The sequence below is a fragment of the Pelophylax lessonae genome, assembly GCF_965119305.1.
Source record: "Pelophylax lessonae genome assembly, chromosome: 10".
NCBI classification, from domain to species: domain Eukaryota; kingdom Metazoa; phylum Chordata; class Amphibia; order Anura; family Ranidae; genus Pelophylax; species Pelophylax lessonae.
Window position 1 is genome coordinate 241,518,666 of NC_138777.1, and position 17,795 is coordinate 241,536,460.

Below are 17,795 nucleotides of genomic sequence, written 5' to 3' on the forward strand. Positions count from 1 at the left end.
ATAGGAGACGGTATAGGTGACAGTATAGGTAACATTATAGGTGAGTGTAGGAGATATTATAGGTGACAGTACAAGAGATATTATAGAAACTAGAAACATAAAAGCACAATACACGTTAGGAGGGGAACCCTTGGGGGGAATCAAAAATGGAGAAGGATCTGGGAGTCTTGGTTGAGGATAGATTAGGCAACAGCATGCAATGTCAAGCGGCAGCTGCCAAGGCCAGCAGAATATTAGCATGCATAAAGAAAGGGATGTATTCCAGAGATAAGACTATAATCCTTCCACTTTATAAAACTCTGGTCCGACCGCATCTGGAGTATTCTGTCCAGTTCTGGTCACCAGTCCTCAGGAGGGATGTGTTGGAGCTGGAGAGAGTCCAGAGAAGGGCAACTAAACTGATTAGGGGATTGGAGGACCTTGACTATGAAGAGCGTCTGCAATCGCTTGATTTATTCTCCCTGGAGAAGAGACGCCTGAGAGGGGACATGATAGCAATTTTTAAATATCTCAATGGGGATCCCAGCTTAGAAAAAAGCTGTTCAGTCAAAGGGATTGCATGAGGACTCGAGGACATACAATGCGATTGGAGGAGAAGCGTTTTAACCTCAGGCAACGTGGGGGGTTCTTTACTGTTAGGGCTACAAGAGTGTGGAATTCTCTACCACAAGAGGTGGTTTCTGCGGGAAGTATGGTGGCTTTCAAAAGACTCTTAGACTTACATCTCAAGGATCAGAACATTCAGGGGTATGAGAGATGATGACAGCCACACACACCTACACAGGGGGAACTGGATGGACTATTGTCTTTATTCAACCTCACCTACTATGTAACTATGTAATATATAGGTGACAGTATAGGAGATATTATTGATGACAGTATAGGAGATATTATAGATGACAGTATAGGAGACGGTATAAGTGACAGTATAGGAGACAGTACAGGAGACAGTATAGGCGACGATATAGGTGACATTACAGGAAACCGTATAGGTGATGGTATAGGAGACCATATACATGACAGTATAGGCGACTGCATAGGTGACAGTATAAGAGACTGCATAGGAGACAGTATCGGTGATGGTATAGGTGACAGATAGGAGACATATAGGTGACAGTATAGGATACAGTGTATGTGACGGTATAGGTGACAATATAGGTGACAGATAGGAGACGTATAGGTGACAGTATAGGAGACTGTACAGGTGACAGTATATGAGACATTATAGCAGACAGTATAGGTGATGGTATAGGTGACAGATAGGAGACAGTATAGGTGACATTATAGCAGACAGTATAGGTGACAACATAGGAGACGGTATAGGTGACAGATAGGAGACAGTATAGGTGACGGTATAGGTGACAGATAGGAGACAGTATAGGAATAGGAGACGGTATAGGTGGTGGTATAGGTGACAGTATAGGAATAGGAGACGGTAAAGTTGACAGTATAGGAGACAGTATAGGTGACAGCATAGGAGACGGTATAGGTGACAGATAGGAGACAGTATGGGTGACGGTATAGGTGACAGATAGGAGACAGTATAGGAATAGGAGACGGTATAGGTGATGGTATAGGTGACGGATAGGAGACAGTATAGGAATAGGAGACGGTAAAGGTGACAGTATAGGTGATGGTATAAGTGACAGATAGGAGACAGTATAGGAATAGGAGATGGTATAGGTGACAGTATAGGTGACGGTATAGGTGATGGTAAATCTGAGTGGCATTTACTGACAGCAGAAAATGATTGAAGGTATCCCAGGCCGTACATCTGCAGATCTACCCCCTGTTTTGGGCTTTGGGTAGAAGTTGGACCATACTGGGAATGTATTTAATGGAGGGGGGCGTACACATTATAGGGGATCTGTACATATTATAAGGGATCTGTATACATTATACGGGATCTGTATACATTATACAGGATATGTACACATTATAGGGTATCTGTACACATTATACAGTTCCCACCACACCTTACTGAAGAGCGACAATCCCCACACTAACAAAGTGTCATGCATTGTGGTGCAGCGTGACTAAAAAATAAAACTGATCATGCGTCACTGAAATAAATGGGCTGCACCACCACAACGCACAGCAATAAACAGCAACCCACAGCAACACACGTACGCCGCTGCACCACAGTGATGAGCGCGGCCTCGGTACGGTTTTACTTCCCATACACCCGGGGACAAACCATTTCTCTTCCTCCCAGAACTCACCTCCAGACCGAACTTGTAGAAGAAATAGTTGATAAAATACTTGATGCAGTTTAGGAGTCCCTGATCCAGATGTTGCCGCCAAACTTCCGGGAAGACAGTGTGATTGCGCGGCACCTCCAGCTGATGGCGTTTGCGGTAGAACGTCTGGTGACGGTAAACGATGGCTTCAAATACGAGCAGAACCAGAACCTGCAGGTGATTCTGAAGAGACACAAAGTGACACCAAGCTAATTCCTCCATCTACAGAAGACACGCCCACTGCGCATTCCCAGACCTACAGAAGACACACCCACTGCGCATTCCCAGACCTACAGAAGACACGCCCACTGCACATACCCAGACCTAGAAAAGACACGCCCACTGCACATACCCAGACCTACAGAAGACACGCCCACTGTGCATTCCCAGACCTACAGAAGACACGCCCACTGCGCATTCCCAGACCTACAGAAGACATGCCCACTGCACATACCCAGACCTACAGAAGACACGCCCACTGCACATACCCAGACCTACAGAAGACACGCCCACTGCGCATTCCCAGACCTACAGAAGACACACCCACTGCGCATTCCCAGACCTACAGAAGACACGCCCACTGCACATACCCAGACCTAGAAAAGACACGCCCACTGCACATACCCAGACCTACAGAAGACACACCCACTGTGCATTCCCAGACCTACAGAAGACACGCCCACTGCGCATTCCCAGACCTACAGAAGACATGCCCACTGCACATACCCAGACCTACAGAAGACACGCCCACTGCACATACCCAGACCTACAGAAGACACGCCCACTGCGCATTCCCAGACCTACAGAAGACACGCCCACTGCGCATTCCCAGACCTACAGAAGAAACGTCCGCTGCGCATTCCGAGATCTACAGAAGACACACCCCCTGCACATTCCCAGACCTACAGAAGACACGCCCACTGCGCATTCCCAGACCTACAGAAGACACGCCCAGTGCGCATTCCCAGACCTACAGAAGACACGCCCGCTGGGCATTCCCAGACCTACAGAAGACACGCCCACTGCGCATTCCCAGACCTGCAGAAGACACGCCCTCTGCGCATTACCAGACCTGCAGAAGACACGCCCACTGCGCATTTCCAGACCTACAGAAGACACGCCTGTTTGTTTTTTTTTTTAATTTTGCAAATAATCATTCTTCATAAATTTTGGCCAAAATATATTCTGCTCCATTTCTTTGGTGAAAATACCCCAAATCAGTTTATATTTATCTGTATTTATAGGCCGATATTTTTGTACATTTAAAGTTTTGAAAAATAAAGACAATTTTTGACACAAATCTGGTACTGAACATGTTAATTTTTGTTTAATGCTTAATGGCTGGCTGGAACCGGGCTGCTGTGGGTGGGTGTATGGCTGTGATACACTCCCGCTAGACTAGTCCCGCCTCCAGACGAGGCTGTCCAAGGCGAGGGAGGTGGCCTAAGAAGGCAGAATAACATCACAAAAATATCGGCCAGTTCCGGGGCCGATACCGATATATCGGGGAAAGTGCATATCGGCCACCCATATATTGGCCTTGCCGATAATCGGTCGATCCCTAGGATATGTCGGGATTATTGGGGATTAAAATAATAGAAAAAAATGGATTTAAAAAGCCATGTATATTCCATTTTATGCATATAGATTGTGAACAGCATAGCTTCCATCTTGTTTGAAGGTGAAGAAAAGTTCATATATGATCTCTTGAAAAATGTCTGTTACAAGAGAGAGTAGAATTTCAACAGAGATCTTTGTATTTCTTTTAAAATCGTAAATAAGTGATACATTGACATCTCTATCAGATAAGACATAATGGTAGTGCCAGACGTTAGTCTGTCTGTAAGTATTGCAACAAAGGACAATAGTGTATTCATTAAGTTCATTTGAACTATATATTGTTAAGATACATCATTATGTGTGAGAAGATATTAGCCATAATTATGTCATTATATTATGTAAGGCATATACATATATATTTAGAAATTATTTGTATATCATATTTTGGGTTTATATTCTTACAGTAGTAGTCTTACTTAGAATACTTTTCTATTAAGTGTAAGAGCATGTGTATCTTGTCACTAATTATCTCATTTCAGAGAATTTTGTGTCTAAGTGTTTAAGGTATCATAAATACTACAAGCCAGACACAATAGATCTTCCAATCCGAGCCTAAATGTCTGACAGTAATATCAGCATTCAAATAATTAATGGATCTTCACTGGCCGGACAGGTCAAAGGTCATCAGATAAGAATATGTTCTAATTAGTCTAAATACCAAATCTAATGAACGGTACAATATTGCTCCCTTTGGACACACTAATAAATGCAGTCTTGGGATAATTTAGTATTTCCAATATAAATATATATATTGTATTAAAAATATAATTATTGAAATGGCATTACTTGCCAAGAAGAATGATGGAGATTAGATGGACATTTATGTATGTACTGAGAGTATGGACAAAGTTTTATGTTGTGTTTTATGGTTACTCTTAAATATAGAGAAATCATCCTTTAATTTTATTATACAAAACATTGGGTTAATTATTAAAGAGGTGCGACTATGACCTCACCAGTTAAGGTATAGAATATCCCAACCGATGGGGATAATGTTTCATCCCTCTGGGTTTAACTTATGGTAATTTTAATAGTCTTTTGTTCAATACCATATAAAAGGAAGAACCCAGATGAGAGACAGGACACATTACATTACATTGCCCAACATACATTACACTTGCAACATACACACTACTACATCCATCTAGACATACTCCATCTTGCTCCATCATTCATCTGAAACTTTGAGGGAAGCCAAACGAAACTCCTCCCTCACTGGCATCCATCTTAAGGACTCTGGTAACGACCATTTGAAGCTAGCAGCCATCTTAAGTGTGGTAAATATGCCTTGCTATGTTATTTGATATTATTCAATATTGTTTATTCCTTCTTTATATGTTTTATATTGCATATTTAAGGGTAATAAGATTACAATCCCAGCCGTATAAACCATAGTAGATTTTTCTCTAAAAAGCTGATTTTTGTTTTTATACATTTTTATTAATATCAGATTCAGTGCATTATTTGCAATTTCAAGTCTTCCGTTTTGCATGGCTTATTCTCGCTCCATCTGCAGTGAAGTGACTTTCGGCTATGCGATTCGCAGACAATTGTGGTCTGTTTATATAGAATACTTACCTATGGTTTATGCTATACCTGGAGAAAAGTTAATATTGCTTTCGTTTTGCTTTCACTTTGTTTTAGTTTCACTTTCATTATTGAGCTAAATATCACATTGCATTGATTGTTTGAAGTTAGTATTTTATGTAGAGTTATCTTTTTGTGTCATTTAAGTTTGATCATATATTGTGAATACATGTCTTGTGAATAAATATTTTATATATATTCCATACTGTAGACTATACTCACTAAGATTGGTATATGCTTTTAAAAAGAAATTAATCAATTAAAAATAATTCACTACATATTGATTTGTGGAAATAAGTGGAGATTCTCCTTCCTCACAGATCTTTGCTTATTGACATAGACACTGTTATATTCAGAGCAGTATAAATATTCTGACATAATGGACGCACAGCGAGATATTATTATTAAATATTCTTACAGATGTATATCTGATAATCCATCAATCAATATCTGATAATCCATCAATCCTGATCTAATTTCTTGTGACCCAAAAACGCCAGACACAATGTTTCTCAACTCTGGTCCTCAGGACCCCCTAACAGGCCAGATGTGAAGTATTACCTTGAGGAGATGCAGACTAGAATACTGCAATCACTGAGCAGTAAATGGGATCACCTGTGATGGATTTGACTTATTTTGCAAACCTGGCCTGTTAGCGGGTCCTGAGGACCAGAGTTGCGCCAGGACAGTACAAACCCCCCCAAATCCCCACTTCATGTAAAGTTGGGAGTCTGAGGCTTCGTGGAAAGTAGTGAGTCCGAGGCTTCATGGAAAGTAGGGAGTCTGAGAAATTTTTATTTGCTTCTAGGAACACGACACCCCCCAACTTCCGATAATCCGACCCTCACTGCCTAAGCGGCCAATCCCTAGGGCCCTAGGATAGTCCTATGAAAGCCAAAGAAGTGTGTGTATCACCCTTCAGATGGTTCATAGCTGCAGAGGGACCTCGAGGGCATCCAGAGGTGGACCTGCTTGTCTTGGTTCTCCACTGCATCACATTTTGGGTGGGGGTGGCGAGGTCTGTATACCATTTGTGTACAGAGCACCCCCAGGCGGCCATATTGCATTTTACAGAAAATTGCAGCGACTGGAGATTGAAAAGAAAAGAGAATTTCTAATCACATTCAATCACAATATTTGTGTAGAAATAGAATGAGATTTTTTTTTTTTATTTGCTTTTTTTGTTCTCACACAAGCGGAGTTACCCTTTAATTCTCTTCCTATCTGTAACATAATAATGTAATCCAAGAGTTGCTTTCAAGCTTTTATTAACCGCTTGCCGACTGCCTAACGTACATTTACTGCGGCAAGTCGGCTCTCCTGCGTGAAATCACGTCCCTGTACATCATTTCATGCAGGATCTCTGGGGGGCAGCGCTGCCGGAGGCGCAATTGCGGGCTGATTGGCTACAGGGGGAGCCAATTAGCGGGTAAAGCAGATCCGATATCCTCCGGTCACCGGTAATCGTTCCCGAGACAGACAGACAAGAGACCTGACAGGGGAGAAGATAGAGATCTTGTGTTTCTGCTTCCTACTAATACCTCCTCCCCGATACCTCCTCCCTGATGGCCGCACTCATTGCCTGAGGAAGAAGCACGCATGCTTGGAACGCGTGCACCTCCCACTCCATCTTCTACCTGGAAGTGAAGTTAGCGGCTCTTCTTTGACGGACGCCGTGTACCCGGAAGTGAAGTCAGCGGCTCTTCTCTGAGGGACACTGCGTACCCGGAAGTGAAGTTAGCAGCTCTTCTCTGAGGGACACTGCGTACCCGGAAGTGAAGTTAGCAGCTCTTCTCTGAGGGCCACCGCGTACCCGGAAGTGAAGTCAGCGGCTCTTCTCTGAGGGACACGGCGTACCCAGAAGTGAAGTCAGCGGCTCTTCTCTGAGGGCCACCGCGTACCCAGAAGTGAAGTCAGCGGCTCTTCTCTGAGGGACACTGCGTACCCGGAAGTGAAGTCAGCGGCTCTTCTCTGAGGGCCACCACGTACCAGGAAGTGAAGTCAGCGGCTCTTCTCTGAGGGACACTGCGTACCCGGAAGTGAAGTCAGCGGCTCTTCTCTGAGGGCCACCACGTACCAGGAAGTGAAGTCAGCGGCTCTTCTCTGAGGGACACTGCGTAACCAGAAGTGAAGTCACCGGCTCTTCTCTGAGGGACACCGCGTACCCAGAAGTGAAATCAGCGGCTCTTCTCTGAGGGCCACCCCGTACCCGGAAGTGAAGTCAGCGGCTCTTCTCTGAGGGACACTGCATACCCGGAAGGGAAGTCAGCAGCTCTTCCCTGAGGGACACCGCGTACCCGGAAGTGAAGTCAGCGGCTCTTCTCTGAGGGACACCGCGTACCCGGAAGTGAAGTCAGCGGCTCTTATCTGAGGGACACCGCGTACCCAGAAGTGCTGGGAGCCACCAACACAGCCGGACCCAGCGAAGATTCCCCAGATCCCTGCTGCTCATCCTCACACAGGAGTGGATGAACCCTTTACATGCCGGTTTATCATGTCCATCCTGTGAGTTTGCATTTGTCTGTTGTTATTAAACGCATCTTTTATACTGCACTTAGATGGTGCTGCTCTTTCTCTTTTCTTAAGCAGGAACACGAACCACACAGTTAGAAAGCACTCCCTATGGACATATTTAACCCTTTGATCGCCCCTGATGTTAACCCCTTCCCAGACAGTGTCATTAGTACAGTGACAGTGCATATTATTTAGCACTGATCACCAAAAAGCATAGTGTCCGATTTGTCCACCACAATATAGCAGTCCCGCTATAAGTAGCTGATTACCGCCATTACTAATTAAAAAATAAGATAAATAAAAATGCCATAAAAATATCCCCTAGTTTGTAGAAGCTATATATAACTTTTGCGCAAACCAATCAATATACGCTTTTTGGGATTTTTTTTATCAAAAATATGTAGCAGAATACAAATTTGAATAAATTAATGAAGAAATTTGATCTTTTACATTTTTTTATTGGATGTTGTATACTAGAAAGTAATATTGTTTTTTTTTTTTCTTTCAAAATTGTCTTTTTTTGTTTATAGCGAAAAAAAATAAAAAACACAGAGGTGATCAAATGCCAACAAAAGAAAGTTCTATTTGTGGGGAAAAAAAGGACACAAATTTTATTTGGGTACAGCGTCGCACGACCGCGCAATTGTCAAAGTAAAGCAGTGCCAAATCACAACAAATGGCCTGGTCATTAAGGGGGGTAAATCTTCCGGTCCAGAAGTGGTTAAAGTAATCCCTGGTGATCCTGCCATGAGGCGCCCTGTTCAGGTAGTTCCTGTTATGGGGGGAGAATGGTGTCACAATAGATGAGGGAAAAGAGTGGGTAATATGAAGAGAAGCGTGAAATGAATGAAGAGCGTCGCTTGGAATGAATGAAGAGCGTCACTTGGAATGAATGAAGAGTGTCACTTGGAATGAATGACGAGCGTCACTTGGAATGAATGAAGAGCGTGACTTGGAATGAATGACGAGCGTCACTTGGAATGAACGACGACCAGCACTTGGAATGAATGACGACCGTCACTTGGAATGAATGACGAGCGTCACTTGGAATGAATGAAGAGAGTCACTTGGAATGAATGACGAGCGTCACTTGGAATGAATGATGAGCGTCACTTGGAATGAATGACAAGCGTCACTTGGAATGAATGACAAGCGTCACTTGGATTGAATGAAGAGCGTCACTTGGAATGAATGATGAGCGTCACTTGGAATGAATGACAAGCGTCACTTGGAATGAATGACGAGCGTCACTTGGAATGAATGACGAGCGTCACTTGGAATGAATGACGAGCGTCACTTGGAATGAATGACGAGCGTCACTTGGAATGAATGACGAGCGTCACTTGGAATGAATGACGAGTGTCACTTGGAATGATCGAACCATCTCTGGCCACCTATGGAGATCTCAGCATTCAGGAATGTGTTATGATTATATAACAGTAGGGGGCGTCAGTGTACCTGAATGTAGCCCAGGTTGGGGTGACCTTTGCGGATTCCAAACCAGTTGGCAGGATCGATTGGTGAGCGGTACAGGGCGGAGTCCTGGATCTCCTCCTCCAGCAGGTTGGTGCCGTTGGGAAGAGGCTGAAATGGAACAGAGAATAATGAGAGACATTCGTTATCAGCGCAAATCACAAGAAATAAAATGAATATTTTTCTAATAGAAGCGGGGGAAGTAACAATGGAGGCTGATGGCGGCTGCAGGTCCTGCTGGGACTTTGTGTCAGAAATCCTAATTATTGCTTCACTCTCCGCCCCAAAGAAACAGAAAAGATCACAAAAATGGAGCCGTTCCCTGATAAATAAAACTTCATGAATTACTCCTCATGTATTCTCAGACTTTTCATGCCTGTATTTACTTTATAAGTCACATATATCAGCAACCGAGGACTTCTTTGTTTGGAACTAGAATAGGGCGCCTCCTGCTGGTTCTTTTAGGGGGTTCTCAATGCTGGTAGGCGCAGGCGGAGCCCAATTGTAAACTGGGAGTGGTCAGCGGCAGTACTGGTGGCACAAGTGAGCACAACAGTTCCGGATGTACAGAGATGTATGTGCAAGTGTCAACTCTGCAGGTGTCGGCTCTACAGGTGTCAGTTCTGCTGGTGTCAGCTCTGCAGGTGTCGGCTCTGCAGGTGTCGGCTCTGCAAGTGCCGGCTCTGCAAGTGTCGGCTCTGCAAGTGTCAGCTCTGCAGGTGTCAACTCTGCAGGTGTCGGCTCTACAGGTGTCGGCTCTGCAGGTGTCGGCTCTGCAAGTGTCGGCTCTGCAAGTGTCGGCTCTGCAGGTGTCGGCTCTACAGGTGTCAGTTCTGCAGGTGTCGGCTCTGCAGGTGTCGGCTCTGCAAGTGTCGGCTCTGCAAGCGTCAGCTCTGCAAGTGTCAGCTCTGCAAGTGTCAGCTCTGCAGGTGTCAGTTCTCAAGTTTCAGCTCTGCAGCTGTCAGTTCTCATGTGGCGGCTCTGCAAGTGTCAGTTCTCATGTAGCGGCTCTGCAGGTGTCAGTTCACAGGTGTCAGTTCTGAAAGTGTCAGTTCTGAAAGTGTCAGTTCTCATGTGGCAGCTCTGCAGCTGTCAGTTCTGAAAGTGTCAGTTCTCATGTGGCGGCTCTGCAGCTGTCAGTTCTCAGGTGTCAGTTCTGCAAGTGTCAGTTCTCAGGTAGTAGCAGTCAGTCAGGTTCCAGGAGACACACCATAAGCCAATTACCAAGCATGTGGAGCTACATTGTTGCAGGAAATTTTGGTGAGCCACCCCTGAAGAGTTCCATTTGCTTGTTAGGAGGAGTAAATGCTTTCGGAAGATTTCATTTTGAAGCTTCAAGTCTTCAAGGGGCCCCAAGAAGGTTGAAGAAGGTTACCTGGGATGCCTCAACTTATGGGGCATGCAGGTAAAAAGCCAGACATAGAGGCAGCTGAAGACCTTATGTGTATGCTGGGCATTGGAAGGGTACAATATTGGGGCACTCACCCCAACAAAAACATCCCCAGAACTCACCCCATTAATCAGCAAAGATGACCGGTCTAATGTACCACAGATCCAGTCTGCATACCTGTGGAATATACTGGGACTCACCTGTGTGCAGTGTATGGAGTTGGGACTCACCTGTGTGCAGTTTATAGAGTTGGGACTCACCTGTGTGCAGTTTATGGGGTTGGGACTCACCTGTGTGCAGTTTATAGAGTTGGGACTCACCTGTGTGCAGTGTATGGAGTTGGGACTCACCTGTGTGCAGTTTATAGAGTTGGGACTCACCTGTGTGCAGTTTATGGGGTTGGGACTCACCTGTGTGCAGTTTATAGAGTTGGGACTCACCTGTGTGCAGTGTATGGAGTTGGGACTCACCTGTGTGCAGTTTATGGGGTTGGGACTCACCTGTGTGCAGTTTATGGAGTTGGGACTCACCTGTGTGCAGTTTATGGGGTTGGGACTCACCTGTGTGCAGTTTATGGAGTTGGGACTCACCTGTGTGCAGTTTATGGGGTTGGGACTCACCTGTGTGCAGTTTATAGAGTTGGGACTCACCTGTGTGCAGTGTATGGAGTTGGGACTCACCTGTGTGCAGTTTATAGAGTTGGGACTCACCTGTGTGCAGTTTATGGGGTTGGGACTCACCTGTGTGCAGTTTATAGAGTTGGGACTCACCTGTGTGCAGTGTATGGAGTTGGGACTCACCTGTGTGCAGTTTATGGGGTTGGGACTCACCTGTGTGCAGTTTATGGAGTTGGGACTCACCTGTGTGCAGTTTATGGGGTTGGGACTCACCTGTGTGCAGTTTATGGAGTTGGGACTCACCTGTGTGCAGTTTATGGAGTTGGGACTCACCTGTGTGCAGTTTATGGGGTTGGGACTCACCTGTGTGCAGTTTATGGAGTTGGGACTCACCTGTGTGCAGTTTATGGAGTTGGGACTCACCTGTGTGCAGTTTATGGAGTTGGGACCCCCCTGTGTGCAGTTTATGGAGTTGGGACCCCCCTGTGTGCAGTGTATGGAGTTGGGACTCAGCTGTGTGCAGTTTATGGAGTTGGGACTCACCTGTGTGCAGTTTATGGGGTTGGGACTCACCTGTGAGCAGTTTATGGATTTGGGACCCCCTGTGTGCAGTTTATGGAGTTGGGACTCACCTGTGTGCAGTTTATGGGGTTGTGACTCACCTGTGTGCAGTTTATGGAGTTGGGACTCACCTGTGTGCAGTTTATGGAGTTGGGACTCACCTGTGTGCAGTTTATGGAGTTGGGACTCACCTGTGTGCAGTGTATGGAGTTGGGACTCACCTGTGTGCAGTTTATGGAGTTGGGACTCACCTGTGTGCAGTTTATGGAGTTGGGACTCACCTGTGTGCAGTTTATGGAGTTGGGACTCACCTGTGTGCAGTTTATGGAGTTGGGACTCACCTGTGTGCAGTGTATGGAGTTGGGACTCACCTGTGTGCAGTTTATGGAGTTGGGACTCACCTGTGTGCAGTTTATGGAGTTGGGACCCACCTGTGTGCAGTGTATGGAGTTGGGACTCACCTGTGTGCAGTTTATGGAGTTGGGACCCCCCTGTGTGCAGTTTATGGGGATGGGACTCACCTGTGTGCAGTTTATGGAGTTGGGACTCACCTGTGTGCAGTTTATGGAGTTGGGACCCACCTGTGTGCAGTGTATGGAGTTGGGACTCACCTGTGTGCAGTTTATGGAGTTGGGACTCACCTGTGTGCAGTTTATGGAGTTGGGACCCACCTGTGTGCAGTGTATGGAGTTGGGACTCACCTGTGTGCAGTTTATGGAGTTGGGACCCCCCTGTGTGCAGTTTATGGAGTTGGGACTCACCTGTGTGGAGTTTATGGGGTTGGGACTCACCTGTGTGCAGTTTATGGAGTTGGGACTCACCTGTGTGCAGTTTATGGAGTTGGGACTCACCTGTGTGCAGTTTATGGAGTTGGGACTCACCTGTGTGCAGTTTATGGGGATGGGACTCACCTGTGTGCAGTTTATGGGGTTGGGACTCACCTGTGTGCAGTTTATGGAGTTGGGACTCACCTGTGTGCAGTTTATGGGGTTGGGACTCACCTGTGTGCAGTTTATGGAGTTGGGACTCACCTGTGTGCAGTTTATGGAGTTGGGACCCCCCTGTGTGCAGTTTATGGATTTGGGACTCACCTGTGTGCAGTTTATGGAGTTGGGACTCACCTGTGTGCAGTTTATGGGGTTGGGACTCACCTGTGTGCAGTTTATGGAGTTGGGACCCCCCTGTGTGCAGTTTATGGAGTTGGGACTCACCTGTGTGCAGTTTATGGAGTTGGGACTCACCTGTGTGCAGTTTATGGAGTTGGGACTCACCTGTGTGCAGTTTATGGAGTTGGGACTCACCTGTGTGCAGTTTATGGGGTTGGGACTCACCTGTGTGCAGTTTATGGAGTTGGGACTCACCTGTGTGCAGTTTATGGAGTTGGGACCCCCCTGTGTGCAGTTTATGGGGTTGGGGCTCACCTGTGTGCAGTTTATGGATTTGGGACTCACCTGTGTGCAGTTTATGGAGTTGGGACTCACCTGTGTGCAGTTTATGGAGTTGGGACTCACCTGTGTGCAGTTTATGGAGTTGGGACTCACCTGTGTGCAGTTTATGGAGTTGGGACCCCCCTGTGTGCAGTTTATGGAGTTGGGACTCACCTGTGTGCAGTTTATGGAGTTGGGACTCACCTGTGTGCAGTTTATGGAGTTGGGACTCACCTGTGTGGAATTTATGGGGTTGGGACTCACCTGTGTGCAGTTTATGGAGTTGGGACTCATCTGTGTGCAGTTTATGGGGTTGGGACTCACCTGTGTGCAGTTTATGGAGTTGGGACTCACCTGTGTGCAGTTTATGGAGTTGGGACTCACCTGTGTGCAGTTTATGGAGTTGGGACTCACCTGTGTGCAGTGTATGGAGTTGGGACTCACCTGTGTGCAGTTTATGGAGTTGGGACTCACCTGTGTGGAATTTATGGGGTTGGGACTCACCTGTGTGCAGTTTATGGAGTTGGGACTCACCTGTGTGCAGTTTATGGAGTTGGGACTCACCTGTGTGCAGTGTATGGAGTTGGGACTCACCTGTGTGCAGTTTATGGAGTTGGGACTCACCTGTGTGCAGTTTATGGGGTTGGGACTCACCTGTGTGCAGTTTATGGGGTTGGGACTCACCTGTGTGCAGTTTATGGAGTTGTGACTCACCTGTGTGCAGTTTATGGAGTTGGGACCCCCCTGTGTGCAGTTTATGGGGTTGGGACTCACCTGTGTGCAGTTTATGGATTTGGGACTCACCTGTGTGCAGTTTATGGAGTTGGGACCCCCCTGTGGGCAGTTTATGGGGTTGGGACTCACCTGTGTGCAGTTTATGGATTTGGGACTCACCTGTGGGCAGTTTATGGAGTTGGGACTCACCTGTGTGCAGTTTATGGGGTTGGGACTCACCTGTGTGCAGTTTATGGGGTTGGGACTCACCTGTGTGCAGTTTATGGAGTTGGGACTCACCTGTGTGCAGTTTATGTGGTTGGGACTCACCTGTGTGCAGTTTATGGAGTTGGGACTCACCTGTGTGCAGTTTATGGAGTAGTCCTCCGGGATGACAATGGTCAGCTGATACAACATCTTACAGACGATGATAATGGAGGTCCAAATGGTACAAAGACTGGAAGCCATGGGCTGGAAGCGTGAAAACGGGACGGCAAACGCCCAGAGGATGACAAAGAGGAAATTCATCACAGAAACCTGAACAACAAATTAGAAGTAATAAGTTTTAGCCATCACCACCGTGTAACCACAGGGAGTATAAAGTATAAACATGTATACCTGGGACCATAGAAGTCTTCCCTGTGGGGGCCAAAGGTGAAGATTTCACTCCGGTTTATGATCAGGATTTTGTTTTTGTATTATATTGATGATTATTTGCAGTAATTCTGGGAAAGTGTTCTATTATTTGTATTGATTTCCTGTTATTTATTAATCTGTGTTTTCCACTTAAAGTTCAGCCCTTTTTCTGACATTTGTTGCTTACAAAGTAAAATCTGTATTTTCTGCTAGAAAATTACTTAGAACCCCCAAACATTTTATATATATATTAGCAGAGACCCTAGAGAATAAAATGGCGGTTGTTGCAATATTTTATGTCTCGGAGTATCATGTCACGCTTTAAAAACTCGTGGAATGGCGACAAACTACGGTACTTAAAATCTCCATAGCTGACGATTTAAATATTTTTAATAGTTGAATTTTTTATAGTTACCTACTTAGAGTTACAGAGGAGATCTGGGGATAGAATTAATCCTCTCGCTCTGACGATCGCGGCGATATCTCACATGTGTGGTTTGAACACCGTTTACATTTGAAGGTGCGACTTACGTATGCGTTTGCTTTGTGTGCGAGCACAGGGGGGGGGGGTGGGGCACTTCAAAAAAACATTTTTTTTTCCTATTTTATTTCTTCACTTTCCTTTAAAAAAAATAATTTCTGATCACTTTTATTGCTGTAAGGAATGTAAACATCAGTGACGGGTACTTTATGGAGGGATCTACAAGACCCGGACATCGCTTCCGGTTACTACATCTGAGACCCAATCAAAGCAGATCCCGGCATTGTTCGGGTCTCTGGTAAGCCGGCAGATGTGTTGGCTGGTGGTACGGGTCTCCCGGGGGGAAAGGAGAACCCCGGTGAGCAGTGGCAGGAGGGGGGAGGGAGGTTGAGCAGTGGCGGGAGGGGGGGAGAGCAGTGGCGGGAGCGGGGGGGGGGGGGGTGAGCATTGGCGGGAGGGAGGGGTGAGCAGTGGCGGGAGGGGGGAAGGGTGGTGAGAAGTGGTGGGGTGGGGGGCAGTGGTGGGAGGGGGGGAGGGAGGATGAGCAGAGGCGGGAGGGAGGGTGAGCAGTGGCAGGAGGGGGGGGGTGAGCAGTGGCGGGAGTGAGGTTGAGCAGTGGCGCCCCGCTCCCATTGCCTGTAATAACAGCCAGGTGGCTGATTAGCCCCATCTAATGTTATTATAAGAAAGCCAACCTTCTGCTCCAAAAAAATCGCTACGTCGCTGGTCGCCAACGGCTATTTATTCTACGTTGTATTTATTAGCATGGATGGTTTGGTTTAGTAGAGTGCAGATTTAGTGCAGATTTAATCTGTTTTATTTGGTGTGAATGGCTGTTATGGGGAATTTTGTCATGTTTTGTTCTATTCATTGATGTTATCTTGTGTCTTTCTTGAGTGTAATATGGGTTGCAATTATTTTCATTACATAGTTACATAGTTAGTGAGGTTGAAAAACGACATCAGTCCATCCAGTTCAACCTATGATGTGTGTGTGTTTACTGTTAACCGTACATTGTATACCCCTGTATGTTGTACATTGTATACCCCTGTATGTTGTACATTGTATACCCCTGTATGTTGTACATTGTATACCCCTGTATGTTGTACAATGTATACCCCTGTATGTTGTACATTGTATACCCCCTGTATGTTGTACATTGTATACCCCCTGTATGTTGTACATTGTATACCCCCTGTATGTTGTACATTGTATACCCCCTGTATGTTGTACATTGTATACCCCTGTATGTTGTACATTGTATACCCCTGTGTGTTGTACATTGTATACCCCCCTGTATGTTGTACATTGTATACCCCCTGTATGTTGTACATTGTATACCCCCTGTATGTTGTACATTGTATACCCCCTGTATGTTGTACATTGTATACCCCCTGTATGTTGTACATTGTATACCCCCTGTATGTTGTACATTGTATACCCCTGTATGTTGTACATTGTATACCCCCTGTATGTTGTACATTGTATACCCCCTGTATGTTGTACATTGTATACCCCTGTATGTTGTACATTGTATACCCCCTGTATGTTGTACATTGTATACCCCCTGTATGTTGTACATTGTATACCCCCGTATGTTGTACATTGTATACCCCTGTATGTTGTACATTGTATACCCCTGTATGTTGTACATTGTATATCCCCTGTATGTTGTACATTGTATACCCCTGTATGTTGTACATTGTATACCCCTGTATGTTGTACATTGTATACCCCTGTATGTTGAACATTGTATACACCTGTATGTTGTACATTGTATACCCCTGTATGTTGTACATTGTATACCCCTGTATGTTGTACATTGTATACCCCCTGTATGTTGTACATTGTATACCCCTGTATGTTGCACATTGTATACCCCTGTATGTTGTACATTGTATACCCCCTGTATGTTGTACATTGTATACCCCTGTATGTTGTACATTGTATACCCCTGTATGTTGTACAATGTATACCCCTGTATGTTGTACATTGTATACCCCCTGTATGTTGTACATTGTATACCCCCTGTATGTTGTACATTGTATACCCCTGTATGTTGTACATTGTATACCCCCTGTATGTTGTACATTGTATACCCCTGTATGTTGTACATTGTATACCCCTGTATGTTGTACATTGTATACCCCCTGTATGTTGTACATTGTATACCCCCTGTATGTTGTACATTGTATACCCCTGTATGTTGTACATTGTATACCCCCTGTATGTTGTACATTGTATACCCCTGTATGTTTTACATTGTATACCCCCTGTATGTTGTACATTGTATACCCCTGTATGTTGTACATTGTATACCCCTGTATGTTGTACATTGTATACCCCCTGTATGTTGTACATTGTGTACCCTCTGTATGTTGTACATTGTATACCCCTGTATGTTGTACATTGTATACCCCTGTATGTTGTACATTGTATACACCTGTATGTTGTACATTGTATACCCCCTGTATGTTGTACATTGTATACCCCCTGTATGTTGTACATTGTATACCCCCGTATGTTGTACATTGT

At 45.4% G+C, this 17,795-nt stretch overlaps 1 protein-coding gene across 3 annotated transcripts in view; it reads right to left on the reverse strand.

Moving 5' to 3' along the window:
- Positions 1–17,795, reverse strand: part of PIEZO1 (piezo type mechanosensitive ion channel component 1 (Er blood group)) — a 214,513-nt gene that overhangs the window by 81,478 nt on the left and 115,240 nt on the right. For all 3 annotated transcript variants that reach the window (XM_082269696.1, XM_082269698.1, XM_082269697.1), the window contains 3 exons: positions 14,504–14,680; positions 9,420–9,545; positions 2,223–2,423 (listed from right to left, as the gene is read on the reverse strand). In XM_082269696.1, coding sequence (XP_082125822.1) covers positions 2,223–2,423; positions 9,420–9,545; positions 14,504–14,680 — 504 coding nt within the window. The remainder of the gene's footprint in view (positions 1–2,222; positions 2,424–9,419; positions 9,546–14,503; positions 14,681–17,795) is intronic.